Consider the following 20,910-nt stretch of genomic DNA (forward strand, 5'->3'; position numbering starts at 1 on the left):
CTCGCAGTCAGTTTTATTTTGTATTTACAAGTAGACTACTTGTCTAGAAAAATATGCATATTGTGTAGTATTTAGTAACTTACAGTAGGGGTCAGTATGCTATTTATGTACGACACAGTGTTCAGCTCACTGAAATAAATGCACGTCGAGGAGGTCAAACGGATATCTGAATCTGATATGGTCATTCTTGACATATTTTACTGAAGGATTACAATCCATCCAATGATTTTGCTCCGTTGATGTGTTTTTGTAATAATATTGAGATGGGCTTTAATAAAGGCAACATATGACACATACAGTAGTAACCATCAGCATTCATCTATTTGTTTAATATTTGCACAGAAGTACCGACACAGACAAAATCAACAAATGTATAAAAAAATAAAATAAAAATAAAAATTGTACAGTAGGTTGAACTGGTACTGCGTTGATTTTATTGATTGATGTTTTTTTAGGTTCAACTAACCAACTAACTAATCTAACCAATTTATCTGGTGTGTCAACTGCAAATGTATGTGTGTAATTTGTATTTAACATGTATAGACTGCTATAGGGCCAGTCACACCAGTAACAATAACTACTGTACAGTACATAGATAACTGTAACAAATAATGAAATGAATGTCTACACTGACCAACAATCAGGAAAATATCTCCTCGTTGATACATTTAATAGCTACAATTTCATGGATTTGTCTACACACTGTTGCATTTTGTTTCCACTCTAGTGTTTACAGGCCTCCTATAATCACAGTTGAGATCACTACTCTTGTATATGTGTGTGTGTGTGTGCGTGTGCTTGTCTTAGGTCTGTGAGGCTCTCACAGTACAATAAAAGGAAGCACTTGTCAGTGTGTGTGTGTCGTCTTTTTGATGGGTGTTACGGTGTGGGCTCGTTCACACCATTGACATAATGAGGGACAAGAAACAGTGGTAAAGAATAGTACATTTATTGAGAAAAGTATAATCAAATTAAGTCAACTATACGTGTCTGTTGATGCAATGTCGTGCATGTATGGATGTGGTGAGCGTCTAGTAGATCAGTATCAGAATGTTAGCTGTAAAGGAAAATTATCATTAAGATAAGAAGAATGAGTTAAAGAAATATAGAGCGTGCCTATGAAAGAAGTAAGCCATATAGTGCCTAAAGTATGTGACAGGAAAGAGTGCCCCCCCAAATGAAAGAGAGAGAGAAAACATTTTATAGCCCAACCCCTAAATACAGGTGATATCAATAAAGCACTTAGGGCACCCATGACTAGCACCGTCCGTGCACTGACTACACTAGACCCATAGGGGTCATGGCTTAACCAGGTGGGCGTCACAATGGGTTTGACCTTAGGTCACAAGGACAGTTTACAGACTCATGTCTGCCATCGGAGGAAAACTAAGCTGGCCAAATATAAACTTTTCTTAATGTGTACAACATAGCATATAACATATAAACTCTCATAAAAAGGATCCAAAGCTGCTTCAGCAGAAATTAATTTGCAACTATGATTAAAGGCTGACGAGAGGTCAAGAGTTCCTGTTACTGTAACAGACGTGTGTCTGCCGTCTGCGAAATAGAGGAAGTTGTCTAGCATAGTCAGGGGGACTGGCCAACTGGGGAACTTTTCTTATCAGACATTCACTTTTTAAACTTCATGCTACAAGACTGCTGTCGGTGCATTACCTCTTCATTACATCAGAGTTAGGTTCATACTTTGTTTCAAAAGACATATTTAGTTCATTTATTATTGTGCTTCTTAACTAGAGGAGGACCCCTGAGAGTAACATTTGTTAAGGGCACCTGTAAAGACATTTGACTACAATGGGAAAAGCAGAAAGCCACTGAAAGTGTTGTGACCATTCGTATTGTCGAACACTTGCGAATTCGCCCAGTGTGTCATGGTGACCTGCTCTCCTGCTTCCAGCTGTAGAATGATGGAGTTCCCTCCAGTGTCACTTAGATCGGATGACTTATCTTCAAAGGATGAGACCATGCGAAGACCATTAACGGTGATACTGACACCAAGGGACTGGTTGTTCGTGTAGCCAAATGTAGAAAAGGTGAAAAAGTAGATGCCTTTCACAGGAGCAGTAAAGGTGCCTGTATAAGATAATTGTGGTTTGTCAATTTATTACATTCTAACACGTTGTGTTAAGTGCAAACAAAAGACGCAAAATTGCTTTTCTGTTACCTTTGATGGGGTCATAGGCATTTCCGATGTTAGTGAACATCCGTTTGTAAGCCAGAGTTGGGGAGTCACTGTGTTTTACATGCAAACCACCAGGGGCATTCACAAGGGATGCAGAGAAAGCCACTTTTTTCCCACCTGTCATTCAAATGTAAAAATGGAAAATTATGATCTGCCAATGATGAGACGAATTTAAGGGGATTTTGTAGGGCAAATGGCTGCAGTATCTAACCATGGCAACACCATTTGGACAATCAGGTGTTCTTATGTTTTATCTTATCTTATCTTATCTTATCTTATCTTATCTTATCTTGTGGAGTTCTCCCATCCCCAGATCAAACATCACCTTCATTCTCCTTCTTCAGGAGCTGCACATCAGTAGTCAGCCTCGCCACCAGAGCTTTCAGATCCCCATCTTCTTCATCGGTCTCGTTCACTTTAGGTCCTCCTGTCATTCAAATGCAAATATGGTAGATAACAAAGAGCTATGAATGTGGCAATCTATGAATGTGAGGATTCTAGGGGGTTTATGTAGTGCAAGTGGCTGCAACCACAGCTGGATTCAAGTACACACATACAGGGATCCGGGTTTGAAAACAACTCACGGTAATTTTCCAATCCCTAAATAATTCCAATAGAGGGATAAGTTGTTTTTTTTGCTGAGGCACAATGCTTTTATTTACATTGTGAATTACATGGTATACAGTATATGCCCAAAATAATGTGATTACCGTATGAGAGTTGCTTGTTACGTATTTTTTAGAATAAACTTGAAATATCAACAAAGAAGACTGAGAGATTCGTATGACACTGCTGCTGTCATTCATCTTTTTCGATTCGTCTGTCATCACTATTCCAACAGAGAATGCACCTTTCATTTGAGCCACTGTGAGTCATGTATTACGCTGATCAGCGGCGTGAGATGAAATGTCTTACAGTAGCCTGACGAGCCAGACCCACATCAAGATGTAGGGTCTGGACACTCACCGTAGACAGGGCTCAATCGGAGGGGTGGGATAAACAGTTGTCTTTCAAATTCCCTCCCCGCAATAGGATAACGCTAAACGAATCATCTTCTTGTTTTCAAGTAGCAGGATGCATAACCTTCCCTCTCCATGCAATAGGATAACGCTAAACGAATCATCTTCTTGTTTTCAAATAACAGGATGCGTTACCGTCGCAACTTCTGGTCGCATGTCAGTCACCATTATGTTAAGCCCACCCACTGACTCTATACACGCTGTGATTGGCCCGCTTTTATTTTCCATTTCTCAGCTCCTTAGCTCTACGGAGCGTTGCTAGACTGCCCCGCCAGCCAAATTACATTTGCTGCCGCTAGGGGCGTCTAGATTTCTAGGCTAGTCTTACAGCGCATCTGTGCAAGATAAACAACTAGGCAGACAGAAAATAAATATAAGCCTTCACCAAATTCAAAGTGCTTCTGGAGCTGCTGATGTGCACTAGAAGTTTTTTTCTGTGATAACTGCCATAGTGCCATTTCAGTGTTATACATTGTTGTTTGAGTAGAATATACTGTAGGCTATAAACAGTTAAAGAATGATTTCACTTGATATACTTTCATGATCAATTCTGAACTTGAAAATGTCGTAGTTGACTAATTCATTTTCATATCGTTGAGCAATACCATTTGAATAATTTCACATCATAAATACAAAATGCATACATTGTATATTATACAACAAACACACTCACTGTATAGATGTAATGTCACCAGAAATGCACCCAAAGTGATGCAAAGGACAGCTAGGATGGCAAGCATGAGTTTGAGGAAGCCAGTCTGGTCAACGTGTATCTCACAACACTTAGTTGGGGTACTTTCACCTGAGGGATAGGAATGAAGGAGAAGTGAGCGGTCACAATGTATTCCAATCCTCATAACCTCAAAGGCTGTGGGTTTTCAATGTAACTTTATCATGAAAAAAAGTGTTTGAGCTGATATCTTGTCGACTTGTCCTATCAACCACTACTTCCGAAATATATGTGATCATTTTTAATACCAGGTTTCCTGGTAAATATGCACCTCTGTGATAGTTCTCTATGAGCCATTGTATGTTCTCTAAAGCTTTTTACATATCAGCTTTGAGGTCATTTTGAAGGTAAACAAACTTGTAATAGCGAGAATCATATGCTAGTACGGAGGACCTCAAATTGCTTTATGACAATTACTACTATTTGCATTAAATCTTGTCAATCAACACGGCTCTTTGAAAATTATATTTGCTGGTTTGTAAACATATTCAAATGTATTGTGTACAGGAGGAAGGCTCCTAGCCAAGACTGGTATTTATGACTGTTGTGTCGAATACATACTGTATTAGCATCTGCAAAGGGAGCTGAGTAGCACAAAAGCCCCTATAAACTAGCATTGGATTGGAGCTTTTAAAGGTGATTTTTAACATAGATCTCTTTTTCAAGATCATTTAGTACGGTATGAAAAAAGGAAAACAATTGGCAGGCAGCTATAGTGGCACATTCTATGTCCATGAGCCCCCATATTCTCCTTTAACATTTATGTCATCAAATCTTACAGACGTTCGTTCGTTATCCTTGGGGTCAATTTGACCCCAGCTAAATAAATTCTCAAAAAATAATTGAAATATTTTGTACTTTTTCAGTCCTGCCAAAATTACTTGCTGTACTGTATATGTAATATGTACTTGTATGTAAAAATGATAATAGCTATATGTTCTCATACTATTACAATAATAATATCCATAATGTGTCAAATATTCATTTACCTCATGTTTCATAAAAATGGGGTCAAATTGACCCGAAGAACACCAACGTAACATTTTTTTTTACAGGACATTGAAAACATAATATTGTGCAAATTTCATGATTACTCTGTTGTACCCTTCAAATGAGGAAAAGTCATGAAACATGAAGCAAAACAGTGAACCATATATTTTATGATGTTAAACATTGCTTGGGGTCAAATTTAGCCTGGTCCTAACCATCCCATAATACTACCATTTCATTTCGTATTATGGTCTGGCATTTCTTTGCTCTGAAGCGCTTGCAGGAAGCGGGAAGTAACGCCCAGTTCTGGTTTGAATTGATTGGACAGCTCTCACCCAATCGGCGATGGTTACTCATAACAACATAGCGCAGGCGTTTAACGTCATCGTCATGAGCGCCCTCCCCCTTTCGCCCCCACCAACCCGTCTCTTCGTTTATTGGCTGCTTTCTGGAGGGGGGGCGTTCTGTTACAATTCTACCGAGCAGAATGCTCCACAGAGGAGCACGGCCAGACTCGTAGTGGAGGCAATCCTTGGCCGGAAGTACGTGGATGGCTCGCGAGGCTAGGTCAAATTGACCCCAAGGACAAAATGAGGGTTAAGATGGAGCGCTTTTGCGCATATTAGTAGTTTGAGTATTAAAGTTGAGTTAATTTGAAGACAAGTATATGTATGGTAGTAACAAACAAACAAAACGTAGACATAGAAATAATCAACACATTTGGTGTGAGTTTGATAGCGTAATTTGCCAACAGCTTAATAAAATATTGGTAGATAGAACAGAATGTCTGGTTTCATGTGATTGGCTTGTTAATTTTCATTTCACTGAAGAAGTCTTGGCCATTTCAGATTCCTCACTTTTATATAGCTTCCCGCTACCTATAGTACATCACAGCCAAACATGGGGCTGATCATGTTTAACTTGTGGGGCATAACACTCAAGAGGTACTTCACATGCAACTGGATGGTTCTACTTGATGGGAATGCATTACTCTTAGCAATGGCTGGTCCTGATAAAAGTATATAACCTTGGCAGAAACAAAATTTGTATTCATATTCAGTTGATTCCATGTCAAATGGGTTAAATGGGATTTTGAAGCTTCAATAAAATAAAACGCTGGAAACACACACACACACACACACACACACACACACACACACACACAAATTACGGGGGACAGAGACACCCAAAGAGACAGAAATATCAATAGTGTGTGTGTGTGTGTGGGAGGTACATAATTTAACTCACCATCCCTGTAACTGCGTTCAGTATTTTCATATAACTCTTCACCATGTTCCTCTCTGCGTTCCCTGCCAGCCATGATACCGTGGCATTAACCAGGTGAAGAATGAGATGGACCTGCAGAGCAGACATCAATAATCTCATGTACTTCCTGATTTAAAAGTGTGCTTTTGGCACCTAAAAAAACGTGTTGCAATGTTGCTCTGGAGCGCTAGACAGAACGCTATTTCAGTTTTTTTTAACTGTTGTCAGCTGTTCAGCTGTTGTTTGAAACCACTCAGCTGTTGTTTGAAACCACTTTCTACTCTACAAAACAGATGCCAGCAGCTGCAAAGATATGCCTGAATAGTAGGCCGCTTTTCTCCATATTACTTGTTAAGGATGTTGACAAAGGAGTAGTTACAGATGCATTTTGAATCCATCTACAACAGGAAGAGTAGTAAGCAACTGAAAGTGGTGTGGCCAGAGACTGTCAAATACTTGGGAGTTATCCTAGCCGGGCTAGCGCCTACCACTTCTCAATGAGACGTGGTCTAGCAACCAAACATCATTTTCTTGTATTTGAAAAAAAGATCTGTTCATTGGGCGCCACAGATGTCGCCCAATGAACAGATCTGTATGCAAAGATCAAATGCGTCTTTGCATACAGTAGCTCATCATCGTCTTGCTTTCCCCCCTGTTCTGTGATTGGTCCCCTATCTGAGGCAAAAACTAGGGCGGTAGTTCCCAGGCTGCCTTAGCAGCGTGAATCAAATTGTGCACAAGGCAGCATGGGAACACCCAGGCTAGAGTTATCCCAGAGTTCATGGAGATCTGCTCACCTTCCACCAGCTATAGAATAACAGAGTTTCCGCCAGTGGAGGGAGCGTCGTAGGAAGAGACCGTGTATTGACCATTCTTGGTGAGAATGGCGCCACTCAGGAATTTGTTGTGGCCAAGTAGCCTAGAAATCTAGACGCCCCTAGCGGCAGCAAATGTAATTTGGCTGGCGGGGCAGTCTAGCAACGCTCCGTAGAGAAATGGAACATAAAAGCGGGCCAATCACAGCGTGTATAGAGTCAGTGGGTGGGCTTAACATAATGGTGACTGACATGCGACCAGAAGTTGCGATGGTAACGCATCCTGTTGTTTGAAAACAAGAACACAATGTTGCCATTTACCCCTTGGTATCAATGGACAATGTTCAGTACTATGCAGGCTATAGCTTTATTGTCATTTAAAGTTACATTAAAGTTAAATTTCCATGACTGACTGTCCGTCATAACTATCAGACTGTCCATCATGATTAATAGCAAAAAGTAAACATATGTTTACTGATTCTAAACCTAGGCACTTTTGGTGTGACAGAAGTCTGTGAATGTGAAGCAAGTGATTCCATGGGAATGGGAGGGTATTGCCCATTGTGACTTTAACTGCTTGGCCCCCAGGTTCAGTTTATTAGTCTGAGGGGGGGGGGGGGGGGGGGGTACACTGTAGAAAAGATAATCAGAAAGACATGTATCCCCATAGCAACACCAATATGACAACATCTACCACCAACACTGTTTTGTAAGCCAGAATGATTGCAATCACCATGTGAAAGTGGTGCTTATCTTCAGGGAAGTTCCATCCCGTTCTGTTTTTTGTTCCGTTCCATTGAAGAGGAAGCTGGTATGTGTCCACCAGTGTATGCCAGAGAAAGGCCATGGGGACATTAGAGTTAGGAGAGGGCTTTTTAGTAAAATATACTTCCAGTGAGGCTATTCACATTGAATTTTCACCAGATATTAGTATTAGTAACCTACACATAAAAAATCCAAACGTTTAAGTCCATAAGTACTGTATGTGTAATATGCGTAACACTGAAGTCAAACTACAGGTCTAAAACATAAGTTACATGCACACAATAGACAAATGTGTTTCAAAGTTCATATCATAATACATAAATAAAATAGTAATACTTTTTAGATTATCGTTTCAATATGTTGTTGTTAACAACAGCTGAGAAATCACAGTATTACCTTCCGAAAATATACAAGATTTGAAGAATCGTTTCCAAACAAATTTACGTCTGCTCTACTTCAAACATAAAATAGTCCTGGAGTCACAACCTTGGCAAGGGAAACCCTCTGCATATCAAATCTCAAGCCTTGACCCAGAGGCAATAAATAGTCTATTTATACCGTGAGTTTCTGGGTCTGACATGTGATTTTGTTTATATGTGTGTGTGTGTGTGTGTGTGTGTGAGAGAGAGAGTGAGAGAGAGAGTGAGTGTGTGAATGTGTGGCATCATAGGATAAGAAGGGTAAGGTAGCAGTCAACGGCAATCAGAGATCAGTTTGAAAAAAAGGAAGACGTCTCTGATCTCTAAAGGAACAATGGAGTTCACCAGGCGATACCTTCCCATGGAATGGGAGGAACGCTGGAGGAGAGACAAAGAGAAGAGGAAGAGGGTGATTGAGGAGGGAGGGGAGAAGATCGAAGAGGAGAACAGGAGGCTCCAGTGGATCAAGGCCTACAATGACAACAGAATGGGTGTGAAACACAGTGCATGGCAAGAATGCACAGGCAAGTACCGCATCCCAGAAGATGAAGCAGGACCTGCAGGACACAAGGATAGGACAGGCTGTGGTGAAAGCAAACAGACATACCACAGTGCCACCTACACAAAGCAAGTGTTTCAGACTCTGGAGAACTTTAGGCACTGCTTGCTGCTTACTGACCTGACTCTAAGCACGCAGGATGGGTGTCTTCGTGCCCACTCCCCTGTCGTATCTGCGGTGAGCTCCCTTGTGAAGCAGAAGCTGAAGGAGCAAGTTGGAGACTCGAGCAGGGAGATCCAGGTCAACTTAGGCCCTGAGGTGACCCATCAGGGCCTTGCTGCAGTGTTGGAATTTGCCTACACAGGAGCCATACCATCTCTTAGCAGAGACATGGTCACTGAGGTCCAGACTGCGTCTCATGCACTGGGGGCTCCGAGAGTTTTGGACCTCTGTGAAGAGGAAGAAAGGGAAGAACAAAAGGACAATGGAGATGAGGAAGGGCAGAAAAAAAAGATGAAGAAGAGGATGTCTGCTTCAGAACAGCTGGACATTAGTCTACAGGCCATCAAACAACTGTGGACTGAGAATGTGGGCTGTGATATTGTGCTACAGGCTGAAGAGAAAGAATTCACGGGTATGTCAACTCAAATGCTAACCAATGTTTGTAATTACAGAAAAGAAGAAATCATTACAATCAAACATATCAATACTTAGTATGAAATGATGAAATCAAAGCTTTAGCCAATCTTTTTTATAGTATTCCATCCTCCTTTCTTTTTTTTTTATTTTAAAGATTTTTGGGGCTTTTTATGCCTTTAATTTGACAGGACAGTAGAGAGTATGACAGGAAGCGAGCAGGAGAGAGAACTGGGGTGGGATCCGGAAAGGACCACGGGGCGGGAATCGAACCCGGGTCGCCGGCGTGCAGTGCAGGTGCCCCAGCCAGTCGCGTCACGGCTGGGGCCCCATCCTCCTTTCTTAACTATTCTTTCTCCACTCCCTGTAGCCCATCGTGTGATCCTGGCAGCCAGCAGTGACTACTTCCGGGGCATGTTCGCCAGTGGCATGAGGGAGGCTCAGGAGCCCTCTGTCTCTTTGCCGTCCCTCGGTGACGAGGAGCTGGAGGCCTTCCTCCACTGCTCTTACAGCGGGGCTTTGGACCTCACCTGGGACTGTGTGTTTGATCTGGTCTGCTCGGCCCTCCAGTTCCAGATTCAACCCACCCTCACTCTGTGTCTCGACTTCCTCGAGCGGGAAATCAACGCCGATTCGTGTCTGGACGTGGCTTCGTTCGCCGAAGCCTACGGCATGGGAGACTTACTTGAGCTAGCCGACGACTATGTTCTCAGACACTTTCTGGAGGTGTCAACCTTGCCCAAGTTCCAAGACCTTTCCGCAGAGAAGGTTCTGGAATACCTGTGCTGTGATGGCCTGTGCACTCCCTCTGAGCTGACGGTGTTCCGGGCGGTCGTGTTCTGGCTGGAGGCCGACCTCGCCAAGAGGCTTCCTGATGCCCCGAAGCTGATGACGGGCGTGCGCTTCCCTCTCATGACCTTCAGGGAGTTCCGCGAGGTGCGGGACATCAACCTGAACATGGAGTGCAGCGCAGAGGGCGAGGTTGAGCTCTACAGGACAGCATTTAAGGACTTTGGCTTCGGGATGTCCTCCTCGGACGAGTGCTTCCGGGTGCGGCGTCCCAAGGACGCGCTGGTGCTGATTGGTGGGGACCAGCTGAATCCGGACATGGGCATGCGGATTCCCAGCAGGCAGCTGTGGTTCGCCGACGAATTGCGGAGTGGAATTGGTCTTGTGAAGAGCATTGAGTGGAGGCTGCTGGGGGAGATTCCCGAACAGGCCCACTTTCGACACGGAGTAGCTGTACTTGAGGGAAAGCTCTATGTCATTGGTGGGTGTCATTTTTATGCAAAGAATGACACCATGAAATCAGGATTCTGGTAAGAGCCAAATCTGATCATGACTTTGACGCAATAACTTTCAAAAAAGACCAGAAGATAAGCTATTATTATAGCCTAAGCTATTTCGTAGTGGTTAGGTCTATCCAATGAGTGCTGGCATGTCGGAGGATTCTGATGAACATTAGCTCAGTAAAATTGTTATTGCTATGTTCTGAACGTCTGTTAGATCGCTATTTTACAGCTCTGACGCAATGTGAAATTATACAAGTTGGGCAAAAAAGATATCTGTCAGTACCATGTACAACAACCGATAGTGAAATCTAAGACAACAAAATATGTAGCAGAGGTAGGCTATTTGGAAAGAATTTCCCCTTGGTTTTTGAAAATAATTCAGTTCAAAATGATGTTACGAACATGCTATGAACAGCTGGGGAAGGGTGTCGCAAACCCAACAAGCAAACAGAGATGTCAAACAAACGAGAGAACATCACACATATGCTGTTTTACCTTGATGAAAGTGAAACCGGAGTTTTCCCACATATCCAACTTTCGTTGTGGGTGGGGCTAAGTTCGGCTGGCACCCAGGCTAGACAGTTTGTCCTGCAAGTTCAGAAATTAGTTGATATGTGCCGGAAAGAAGTAGTTCTACAAACAAGAGAGTTTTAGTGATTAAAACATTTAAATATAAGTATAAGCAGGATAATGGACTCCACGGCATTCAATTCACAAAATATGACCACCGTGCAGTCCTAGGCCTACATTCTCTCAGCAAAAAGAAATCACACTTGTCAATTTGTTTCCATCTCTTACTCCATCCCCTACGTGGCAGTCATAATAATGCACGTATGATACGTGCATTACTCTCTATGAACTCTCTATGCAGACTGCAGAGTCCGCTGTATCCCTTATGTTTTCTAGATTTCAGTAGTTTATCTGTTCGGACACATTCTTTAATATTTTGAAATATACTGATCAATAATCCACATAACCTTTTTGTGACATACAGTACATGTGCATAAGCATTTCAACAAACTGCAAAGACTGTTGACTTTTGTTTCTTTTTTTTCCATTTCAGCTATGACCCACTGCAGAACACATGGCAAAAGATAGCAGATATGCACGAGCGGAGGAGCAATTTTACAGCAGTGGTCAGAGACAACCGTCTCTACGCTATTGGAGGAGACAAAGACATCAACACAAACCTGGACAGTGTGGAGGTCTATTGCCCAGACAGCAATTCCTGGAGGTAAAGTCATCCGGTCAAATGTGCACTGTGCACACTCCACTGAGTCAAAAGACATGCTTGTGCCAATGAAATGCACTCTAGGCATGGAAAGCATGGAAATGAAAACATCACCAGCATAACACAATGTACTGTAACACACACAACACCCCACAGTCTGGACAAACTGAATGTATTTCTCTGGTGCATTTTCTGTAGCTTCGCCCGACCCCTCGACCAGGCTCTCAGTGGCCACGCAGCTGTTGTGTGGAAGGACGAGATCTTCATCTCAGGAGGTATGGACTGCAACTACAAGTGCCTGGTGTCCACGTGTCTCTACCAGCCAGAGAAAGGGACACTCTACCTGTCCGACATGGCCCATGACCGGGCCCTGCACTGCATGGAGTGTCTGGACAGCCGGTTCTACATAGCCGGGGGAGTGTGCAACTTCAGGAAATTCTACGCCAACCACCTGCCGTGTGAGGTCTACGACCCCGCCGGAGACTCCTGGTGCACCATCGCACCCCTGCCCGTTCCCCACGTTGGCGCGGCGTCGGCCGTTTTAGAAGAGAGGCTCTACGTCCTGGGCGGGTACTGCCAGGAGGACTACAGCGAGTCCAGGTTGGTGCATCGGTACGACCTGGCCACCGAGCGCTGGCTGAGCGTGGGCATAATGCCTGGACCCAACACAGACATACGGGCATGTGTGTTCCGCTTACCCGCCAAACTGAGAAAATGAGTCAGGCCATGATAAGATGTTGTTTCACCACTTTATGACATTTCACCACTTTATGGCAACACAGTGTAGAACGTACAATGTTTCATCAATTTTCTGGTACCCATTTTGTGTAAAGCGGTATCCAAATTGTCGACTAAAAGTCTGTATTGTGAGTCAGTGTAGCGTCAAAATGAGCTGTGACCTGAAAGTAAAACTACTTCAATTGTGTTGCTTTAATGAATGTTGGGGGGTTTAACGGCAACTAGGGATTTAATACATGACCAAATGAAATGTGTGGTTTTTTTTTTAGAACAGATATGGATGCCATGTTGTTGTTATAATAAAGCATGATGTTAAATAATTCAGTTCACATGTAAGGTATCAAGGAGAGTTTAACCCTCTGATGCATGAATTATGAAAGCCTGGGTCAAAATTGTTTGTAATGTGTTTTTACTCTGCTTAGGACATGAAAAAAACAAATATTCAAATTTTTTTTAAAAATATGAGTTTTTCAGGAAGTTACAAACATGTCCACTACAGTGGACTACATGCACCTCGGACCTCAAACATACAAGTGAAAACCTAATGTAAAAATGAAACAAACTGAGTTTTTCTCAAATTAACCTCATTTTATGCTCATCAATCATCAGTTCATCAATCCTATTAACTCTTTGCATCCTAAATCTCTGCATCTCATCCATCATCCTCATCGTCCATGCCTTTATTGTTCTCTGGCAGCCACTCATCATCATTTTCATCACTATACTGATCATCACTGGAGTCAGAGGGGTCTTACCTATTATTTGCTGCACTTGTGGTCTAAAAATATGATAAATAATATTTTATAGAAACACAAACTACAACTATTATGCATAAAAATCCACAAGAATGCATAAATTATGAACAATATGCATACAATGTATAAACTAACATAAATATACCCAAAATGCACTGAATTGCAACCAAAATTGTCATTATAAGAGATGAATCAACCACATGACCTGTGTGAAAAATATGGTCAGTGATGCATGATGTCCACTCTATTGGACACATGGTTAATTGCAATTTCCAGCTTATTTGAAATATTTTTTTTCAAAAAATATAGAGCAATATTGTTCCTTAGATATTCCTGCATATCATCATATTTTGTTTACCTCTTGGGTTCTCCTGTAATACGAGGATTGACAGGATATTCCCGAAGTAGTCTACAGGTGTGGCTGTCTGTCGGCCATCTTTGATTTAGATGAGGCTCACGTGTAGTTACAACAACTAACCACTGAATACACCTCAATGGTTGGGGGCAGCAGAGAGCACTCTAATGGCTGATATGCAATTCCACCATAGAAACTATTGCATTTAGGAGAAAATGACTTTTAAACAGCTGTCCACTGTACATGCTAGTCACTTGATTTTTCTATTGAATTGAAGCAACTGATATATATTTCAGTTTGATTCAGTGTTTCCCACAGCTGAATTTAAGAAGTGGAGTTGTAATATGAATAGTAGGCTATAATCTGCATAAAGTTTGCTGTTATGAATATCAGAAATGTCAGTATATATAATAAATGCTTACATAATGTGTGTGTGTTTCAAATAGAGACAAGCTTCACATCTTGGTAAAAAAAATAATTTACATTATATGAAAGGAGAGTGATAAAAAGGCGATGCAATGAAAAATATGGGTGCACCCCGTCAGACATGGGGCGACCACCACACATTGCCTTCTAATCTGTGGGAAACACTGTGATTTATTTTTTGTTATAACACAGTATGTGAGAGTGAATGTGTGACTTGCTTGATGACAGGAAGCCTTTTTATGAATTTCTCAATTTGATGTGTATTTCATGCTTAAAGTCCCACTTTACAGTTTTCATAGAGAGTTTGGAATATTTTAGATAATTTAGTTTCCCTATGACATGGTAACTAAATTACAAATACAAATGATAAATAAACAAACAATAACGTTTTACATGTCTCTGTGTATTCAGTTTAATATATGATTCTCGGATAGCAATATACTGAAAGCAATTCTGGAAACTCCTGGCCTACCGTATATACCTTGACCCCGTGATATCAGCAAGGATCAAGGACCTAGTTACTGAGTAATTGTGCAATCTCGGACTTACTCAAATGTCAGTACAATGAGATAACATTTGTTTAAAAGCCAGTAGAACAGGTATTTTGCAGAGCAAGTAGGACCAGTTACTGAGCACATCCCGCTGTATAAGTCGGGCCATCGATGTAGAACTACATACAACAGTGACACATTTCAAGATGGAGAGGGCAGCTGCAGTGTTGGGCCTGGTCATGGCACTGATGTGCAGTGAGTGCAGTGGCCAGTGTACGGACTCGTCCACCGTCAACATCTACACGGAGCTGAAGGAGCTGAGGCTGATGGTGGGGGAGCTCACCGGGAGGCTAGACGCCACACAGAAGGAGCTGGAGCAAGAGAGAGCAGGTAGACGGGTGTGTGTGTGTGTGTGTGTGTGTGTGTGTGTGTGTGTGAGAGAGAGAGAGAGAGAGAGAGAGAGTACAACTGTGGTTACGTGTGTGTGTGTGTGAGAGAGAGAGAGAGAGAGAGAGAGAGAGAGAGAGAGTACAACTGTGGTTACGTGTGTGTGTGTGTGAGAGAGAGAGAGAGAGAGTATGTGTGTCTATACAGTATGTGTGAATATGGTATGTGTGTGACTGTATGTGTGTGTCTGTGTGTGTGTGTTTGTGTGTGAGAGAGAGAGAGAGAGAGAGAGAGAGAGAGAGAGAGTATGTCTGTCTAAATATAGGCCTATGTGTGAATATGTGACTGTGTGTGTGTGTGTGTGAGAGAGAGAGAGAGAGATAGAGACTAGAATAATTAAACAATCAGGCAGTACATTGCAAGTTTTTAGTTCTAAGACTGTATTTTAAAACCACATAATTAATAGTTATATTCTACTCATCACAATGCAATGCATGTGTTTTGCTCAGAGTTAACAGTGTTTGTTTAACTGTTTAATCTTGCAGCCAAAAGAGTGGCTTTCACCGCGTCAATGTTGAGTTCAGAGAGCAGAAACCATGGGCCCTTTGATCGTGAGACCAATCTCATCTTTGAAAAAGTCATCACAAATGTCGGCAGTGCTTATAATGCCAACACAGGTAATGTGTTCAAATATTTTCCTTGGAAAGTCCTATACAAAATCAAAATCTATCTCATCCAATTCAGTCTATCTATCTACGGTAAATCCAATTACTAATAGCACATTCTTTCTCATTTTACTTATAGGTGTCTTCACTGCACCAGTGAAAGGGTTGTATTACTTCCGTTACTCTGGGCGTGCCACTTCAAGTAAAGACATGGGCTTGAGCATCTTTAAGGGGACCTCACGTATTGTGTCCTCATACGACCACCACTCTGGTGACACAAACGACAGCATATCCAACGGTGTTGCTCTGGAGCTGGATGTCGCCGACGTGGTCTACATGCGCCTCTGGATCAACTCGTGGATCTTTGTGGACGCCCGCTACAACTACTGCACGTTCAGCGGGTTTTTGGTCTCGCCTATGTGATTCCTTTTGCCTCTGCTGAATATAGGCTACTGTACATGAAAGTTTGGTTCTGATTCAAAGTTTTGAAACATTGTGAGCCATTACTTGAAAGTAAAACAACTTAAATTGTGTTGCTTTAAAGAATTTTGGGGGTTACAGCGCTAACTAGATGTAATACATTACTTATTTTTTTTATTTTAATTTTTTTTAAGAACAGATTTTGGATTCCTTGTGTTAGATAATAAAGTAATGGTGTTAAATGATTCAGTTCACATGTAGGGGAGTTTAGAATGTTTTCTTGATTTTTCTAGTTGAATTGAAGTAACTGATTTTTCAGCATAAAGGGTCAAGGTCAAAGATATACGCACTAATTGTTTTTAGAGTTTTTGACAGAAACAAAGCGCTTGCTGTCACAAATGTTGAAAAGGAGTACGTTCTATTAGTGGTGGTGCTAGCTTAAGTTTGTACAAAGAGTTGTATTGGATGATTTTGCATGAAACAATAAATATTAAGAAAGGTTGATTTTCTTAGTGTCATGCATGTCGCTAGTATGCACTGTTGCTATCCATGGCTTGTCTAAAGCTAGAGCGTCTTGGGATGTGCTGGAGTGTATAATGGCTTGTCAAATTTGAGCATGATTAAACCTGTTTCAGAGAGCAGATTATTATGCAACACAGAATTACATAAACAATGTGCTGACCTTCAATAATTTCACAACAAACTTTTCCATTGGACCTGCCAATACAACCAATGCACTTTACTTTTTTGTGAAGACAGTAGGTAATTTCAGTCACACATGGACTATTTACCTAGTTTTACTTTGAATGGCAATTGCATTGCATTTTTCATGGTTTAGCTTTGGACAGAACAATAAGTTATTTTGTTCGTTTGACCTTTGCTTTTGCTTTAACGTTAATTGGAGAATGGAAATGAATCCAAATCCCTGATCTCGTGAAAGTGCAGACAGTCTCTGACAGTCAAACAGAGATGTTTATGAGCAATGCCCATATGAGATAAGTACTATGTAATGCCATTGACATTTTGTCCCGACTCCTGTGGGGAAAATCTGAGTCATTTGTGCCGGAAAATCCAAACTGTGTCACATAGCAGGAGGATTATCTTATTACACTCTTACTGTATAGGAAACTGTTCTCTCTGAAGTTAGAGTTGAGTTTTTTTTTAATAATGCAATTATCTTAAATGTATTACATTCAAATACCTTTTTGGATGGATGAATTTAAAATGAGCTGGGTGGACATTTATAATATGCTTACAATGCAGTGAAGTTGGCAGCACCATCCCAAAGAAAAATAGAACTAAGTGCATGTGCGTGTGTACAAGTGTCTATCTGTCGGCGGTTTGACATTTAACTGCTAGCCAACAACACTATTATACTGCTCAGAACTCAGAACATTCTTTCTGCGCTTCATGCATAAACCTGCCCATAATGACCAGCACCGGCTTTGCCTCTTGATATCAGCACCTCAGGGAAAACAACAAAAAAAAAAGCATCTCTGCTTTCTACCGTCTGCAACAAAGCAGAATTATTAATATTTTTATAAGAGTGACAAGACCTTCATATACGTAGGTATGTGGTGATCAGTGTAAAAACAGTGACAGCATCCAGAAAGATAAAATGAGAATCCTTGTGCCAATGGGAGGTGTGAGTGGGTTGTTTGAAGCGGTGGGGATATGCAAACTTCCCAATCCCCTCACACGTCAAAGAATCTTCAATCTTTGTGACACATTCTGCCCGGAATCCACCAACATACACCTGTCTTGACATGCTGGTTGCCCAAACGACCCACCACCTCCCACCCACCCACCTGACGCCCAATCACCGCACCCCCCCACTCCCCTCCAGCACCTCCCTCCAGCACCTCCCTGGCTGTGCTTAAAAAGCGCCCTGCACAAGGCCTTTCTCCCAGATCGCACCGAGGGAACACAATGGCACACACTACCCTGTTCCTTTTCGCCGTGCTGGGATGCCTGAGTCTGGGACTGGGGTCCAAACGGAGAGGGGACTCGGGCGTGATTGAGGAGTTGAGCGAGTTGAAGTCCCTAATCAAAGACATGGAGGCCAAAGTGAACGAGACCGATGCTAAAAACGGGGACCTGAAAGCTCTGGAGAAGAGGCTGAATGCCACGGAGAAGGAGCTGGAGAAAGTCAAAACTGATGTGCAGCTCCTGAAGAAGGAGAATGAAGGTGATATTTGATCTGGGGATGGGAGAACTCCACAAGATAAGATAAGACAAGATAAGATAAGATAAAAAGATAGGATAAGATAAAAGATAGGATAAAACATACTGTAAGAGCACCTGATTGTCCATTAACATCATATACAATGAAAATATGTATTTTGGTAATTCTGCTCAAAATAGTTACACATTGTTGACTGACTGGTAAAATGCATATTATGGAATGTTCATTATATGTGAAGTTCTACGTGATGTGATATTCTAAATGCAATCACAATGTTTTACACTACCTAAAATGTGAGGTGAATGATACGCAAATCTTCCCAAACTGAGTAAAGTTGTATTATCAAATAAACAAACACATTCCATCTACAGATATAATGGCAAAGCTGAATGACACAGTAGAAGAGCTTGAAAAAATAAAACAAAATGGATCAAAGACTACAGGTAAATGATGTATGGTTAAAGGTTATATGTTGCATTGACAGTCATTAGCATGCATGTGAAAGCATGAAATACGTATTGGTATATTATGAAAAATGCACAGGAATACTGTACTGAATACTCTAACATGTTTGTATTTGAACGACAGAAGGACCAAAAGTGGCTTTCTCTGTGTCTCTTGCTGCCTCTGGGGAGACTTATTTGAAAGACAGTGATGCTTCCCCAAACGTGGTTTACAAGCGGATTTTCACTAATGCTGGAAAAGCCTATGACTCCAAGAAAGGTAATGTGCTTTGTGAAAACTTCTCTGTCCGCTTCACAGGACATGTCCTTAGTAGGGTACTTCAGAAACACATTGTAGTGTTCTTGTTTGTTTGTTTGTTTGTTTGTTTGTATGTTTTTTGACTGTGCCCGTGAATGCCTGGGTTGGTTCTGAACATGACCCTTTTAACCACATGCTGTTGCACTGCCTACCACTCAACAGCATGACATACAGTCTGATAAATTTTCATGGAAATGAGAAATTACACAGAAGTTATATCAAGTACATTGACAATTGATGCCAAGGGGTAAATACCAATAGTTATACTGCGTTGTTTTAGGATGTAATAAATTGACGAGATGAATACTCACACTTAAGCTACCATCATCTTTCACAGGTACCTTCACTGCTCCTGTGAAGGGAATCTACTTCTTCAGCTTCAGCACATTTGGCTACAACAACTTCCTGAGTGGCGCCATTCTCACCAAGAACGGTGAATACATGGTCTCTTCCTACGATGCTCCCTCCACTGGTGATGTGGGCGACACTGGAGGAAACTCTGTCATTCTACAGCTGGAGAAAGGAGAGCAGGTCTCCATGAAACTCTGGGAGAAGTCCCAAGTATTTGACAACCTCAATGGCCACACCACCTTCAGTGGGTTTCTACTCTTCCCATTGTAGATGGATTCAACTGTCAACTTTATTCAGCATTTTCTAGCAAACACCCCCACCACTCCCAAGTAGGCCGGGTAAATCAAGTGTGATTGATCCAAAGAGTGTACTGACCATATATTTGGTCATAGAATGATATATTTTTCTCACTATTGTTCTTTTGTGTTCAGTTTACATTCATGTGTATTTTAGAAACCATGTAGAAATGATGTAATGACGGAGGAAAGTTTAGTCTCATGACAGTGGAAATGACAGACACTGACTGCTACACAGTGCTCGAACACAGCATCTGTAAAATAAAGAAAAAGAAAAAAAACAATAGATGAACTATTCCTTTGTCAACAATCATAATGCAAGCAATGTGCAAAACACAACAACAACAAACTCAAAAATTAAAGAAGGTGAAATGAGTTGAAGCATCTGAACATGCCAAGACTTACAGTAGGGTGTGGCCACTAAGGGTTTGGGTTGGTGAGCATGTTGATGAGCCTGACAACCTGACAATCAGCTGACGCAGGCTTGACTCCCGAACCTGCTCTTATGAGTCCTATGTTGCTTTGGTTAAAAACATTCAGGCACCTTTAACTTGACCTTTGTAGGAAATAGCGAGAATCAAATCTATACGGAAGTGTCATGATGGTACTGGGTTTAACAGTAAAACCCCAAGTTACTCCAGTCCAGAGTGTCTCTATAATTGGTCTGTCAGTCAGGATGATTTTGTAGTTACAGTATGTTTCTTCAGACATACAGTATTTGTCTAAAGCTAATTGTTTCTGGTTTTTTAAAAGATAAATAAATAAACAATTATCCAATAATACATAATTACATATGACCCATTATGTATAAGGAATGAAAACAATTATGTACATGGCACTACATATCAGACTGTAATTACAGCACCCAGTGTGAGCTATCCTGTAGACTATACAGTCACGGTAGCCAAGCCACCAGATGGCAGATCCTACAAGTGATAATTATACTGCTCCGTGCTGAATTCAATTACCCCGGCTGCTCTCTACTCATATCGCCCACCAATGAAGAAGGTGAAGAGGTCAAAACAGTAAGATGCAGGACAAACCCGATGAGAGAGGCATCAGCTGTGAAATGACTTAAATGTGGTCGGCAGTTCAGGTAAAAGGTTGTTGATATTTGAGCCAATCAAATGACACTCCTCCCTTCTGCATGTGACCCTGAGGTAACATGCTGGTTGTGTGGGGGTGGTGTATGGCTTAATATAGATATATGGATGGAG

At 41.5% G+C, this 20,910-nt stretch overlaps 4 protein-coding genes across 4 annotated transcripts; 3 read left to right on the forward strand and 1 right to left on the reverse strand.

The window, feature by feature from the left end:
- Positions 1-994: 994 nt before the first annotated feature.
- LOC134060147 (cerebellin-1-like) lies at positions 995-6,371 on the reverse strand. Its single transcript, XM_062516763.1, has 5 exons — positions 6,188-6,371; positions 3,893-4,021; positions 2,526-2,627; positions 2,183-2,317; positions 995-2,091 (listed from the first exon to the last, which is right to left on the reverse strand). The coding sequence occupies exons 1-5, from the start codon at positions 6,258-6,260 to the stop codon at positions 1,808-1,810; spliced, it is 723 nt and encodes a 240-aa protein (XP_062372747.1). The 5' UTR covers positions 6,261-6,371; the 3' UTR covers positions 995-1,807.
- A 2,064-nt stretch (positions 6,372-8,435) lies between these two features.
- Positions 8,436-12,704, forward strand: si:ch211-63p21.8 (kelch-like protein 33). The gene is made up of 4 exons (XM_062516417.1): positions 8,436-9,337; positions 9,710-10,658; positions 11,695-11,865; positions 12,061-12,704. Exons 1-4 carry the CDS (start codon positions 8,539-8,541, stop codon positions 12,578-12,580), a joined length of 2,439 nt encoding a protein of 812 aa, XP_062372401.1. The 5' UTR covers positions 8,436-8,538; the 3' UTR covers positions 12,581-12,704.
- A 2,053-nt stretch (positions 12,705-14,757) lies between these two features.
- cbln11 (cerebellin 11) lies at positions 14,758-16,601 on the forward strand. Its single transcript, XM_062515963.1, has 3 exons — positions 14,758-15,017; positions 15,560-15,691; positions 15,819-16,601. The coding sequence occupies exons 1-3, from the start codon at positions 14,834-14,836 to the stop codon at positions 16,100-16,102; spliced, it is 600 nt and encodes a 199-aa protein (XP_062371947.1). The 5' UTR covers positions 14,758-14,833; the 3' UTR covers positions 16,103-16,601.
- Positions 16,602-18,019: 1,418 nt separating this feature from the next.
- On the forward strand, positions 18,020-20,459 carry LOC134059521 (cerebellin-1-like). The gene is made up of 4 exons (XM_062515964.1): positions 18,020-18,287; positions 18,656-18,727; positions 18,873-19,007; positions 19,384-20,459. The coding sequence occupies exons 1-4, from the start codon at positions 18,029-18,031 to the stop codon at positions 19,665-19,667; spliced, it is 750 nt and encodes a 249-aa protein (XP_062371948.1). The 5' UTR covers positions 18,020-18,028; the 3' UTR covers positions 19,668-20,459.
- The last annotated feature ends 451 nt before the right edge of the window (positions 20,460-20,910 follow it).

Source organism: Sardina pilchardus, chromosome 16 (assembly GCF_963854185.1).
Source record: "Sardina pilchardus chromosome 16, fSarPil1.1, whole genome shotgun sequence".
Taxonomy (NCBI): domain Eukaryota; kingdom Metazoa; phylum Chordata; class Actinopteri; order Clupeiformes; family Clupeidae; genus Sardina; species Sardina pilchardus.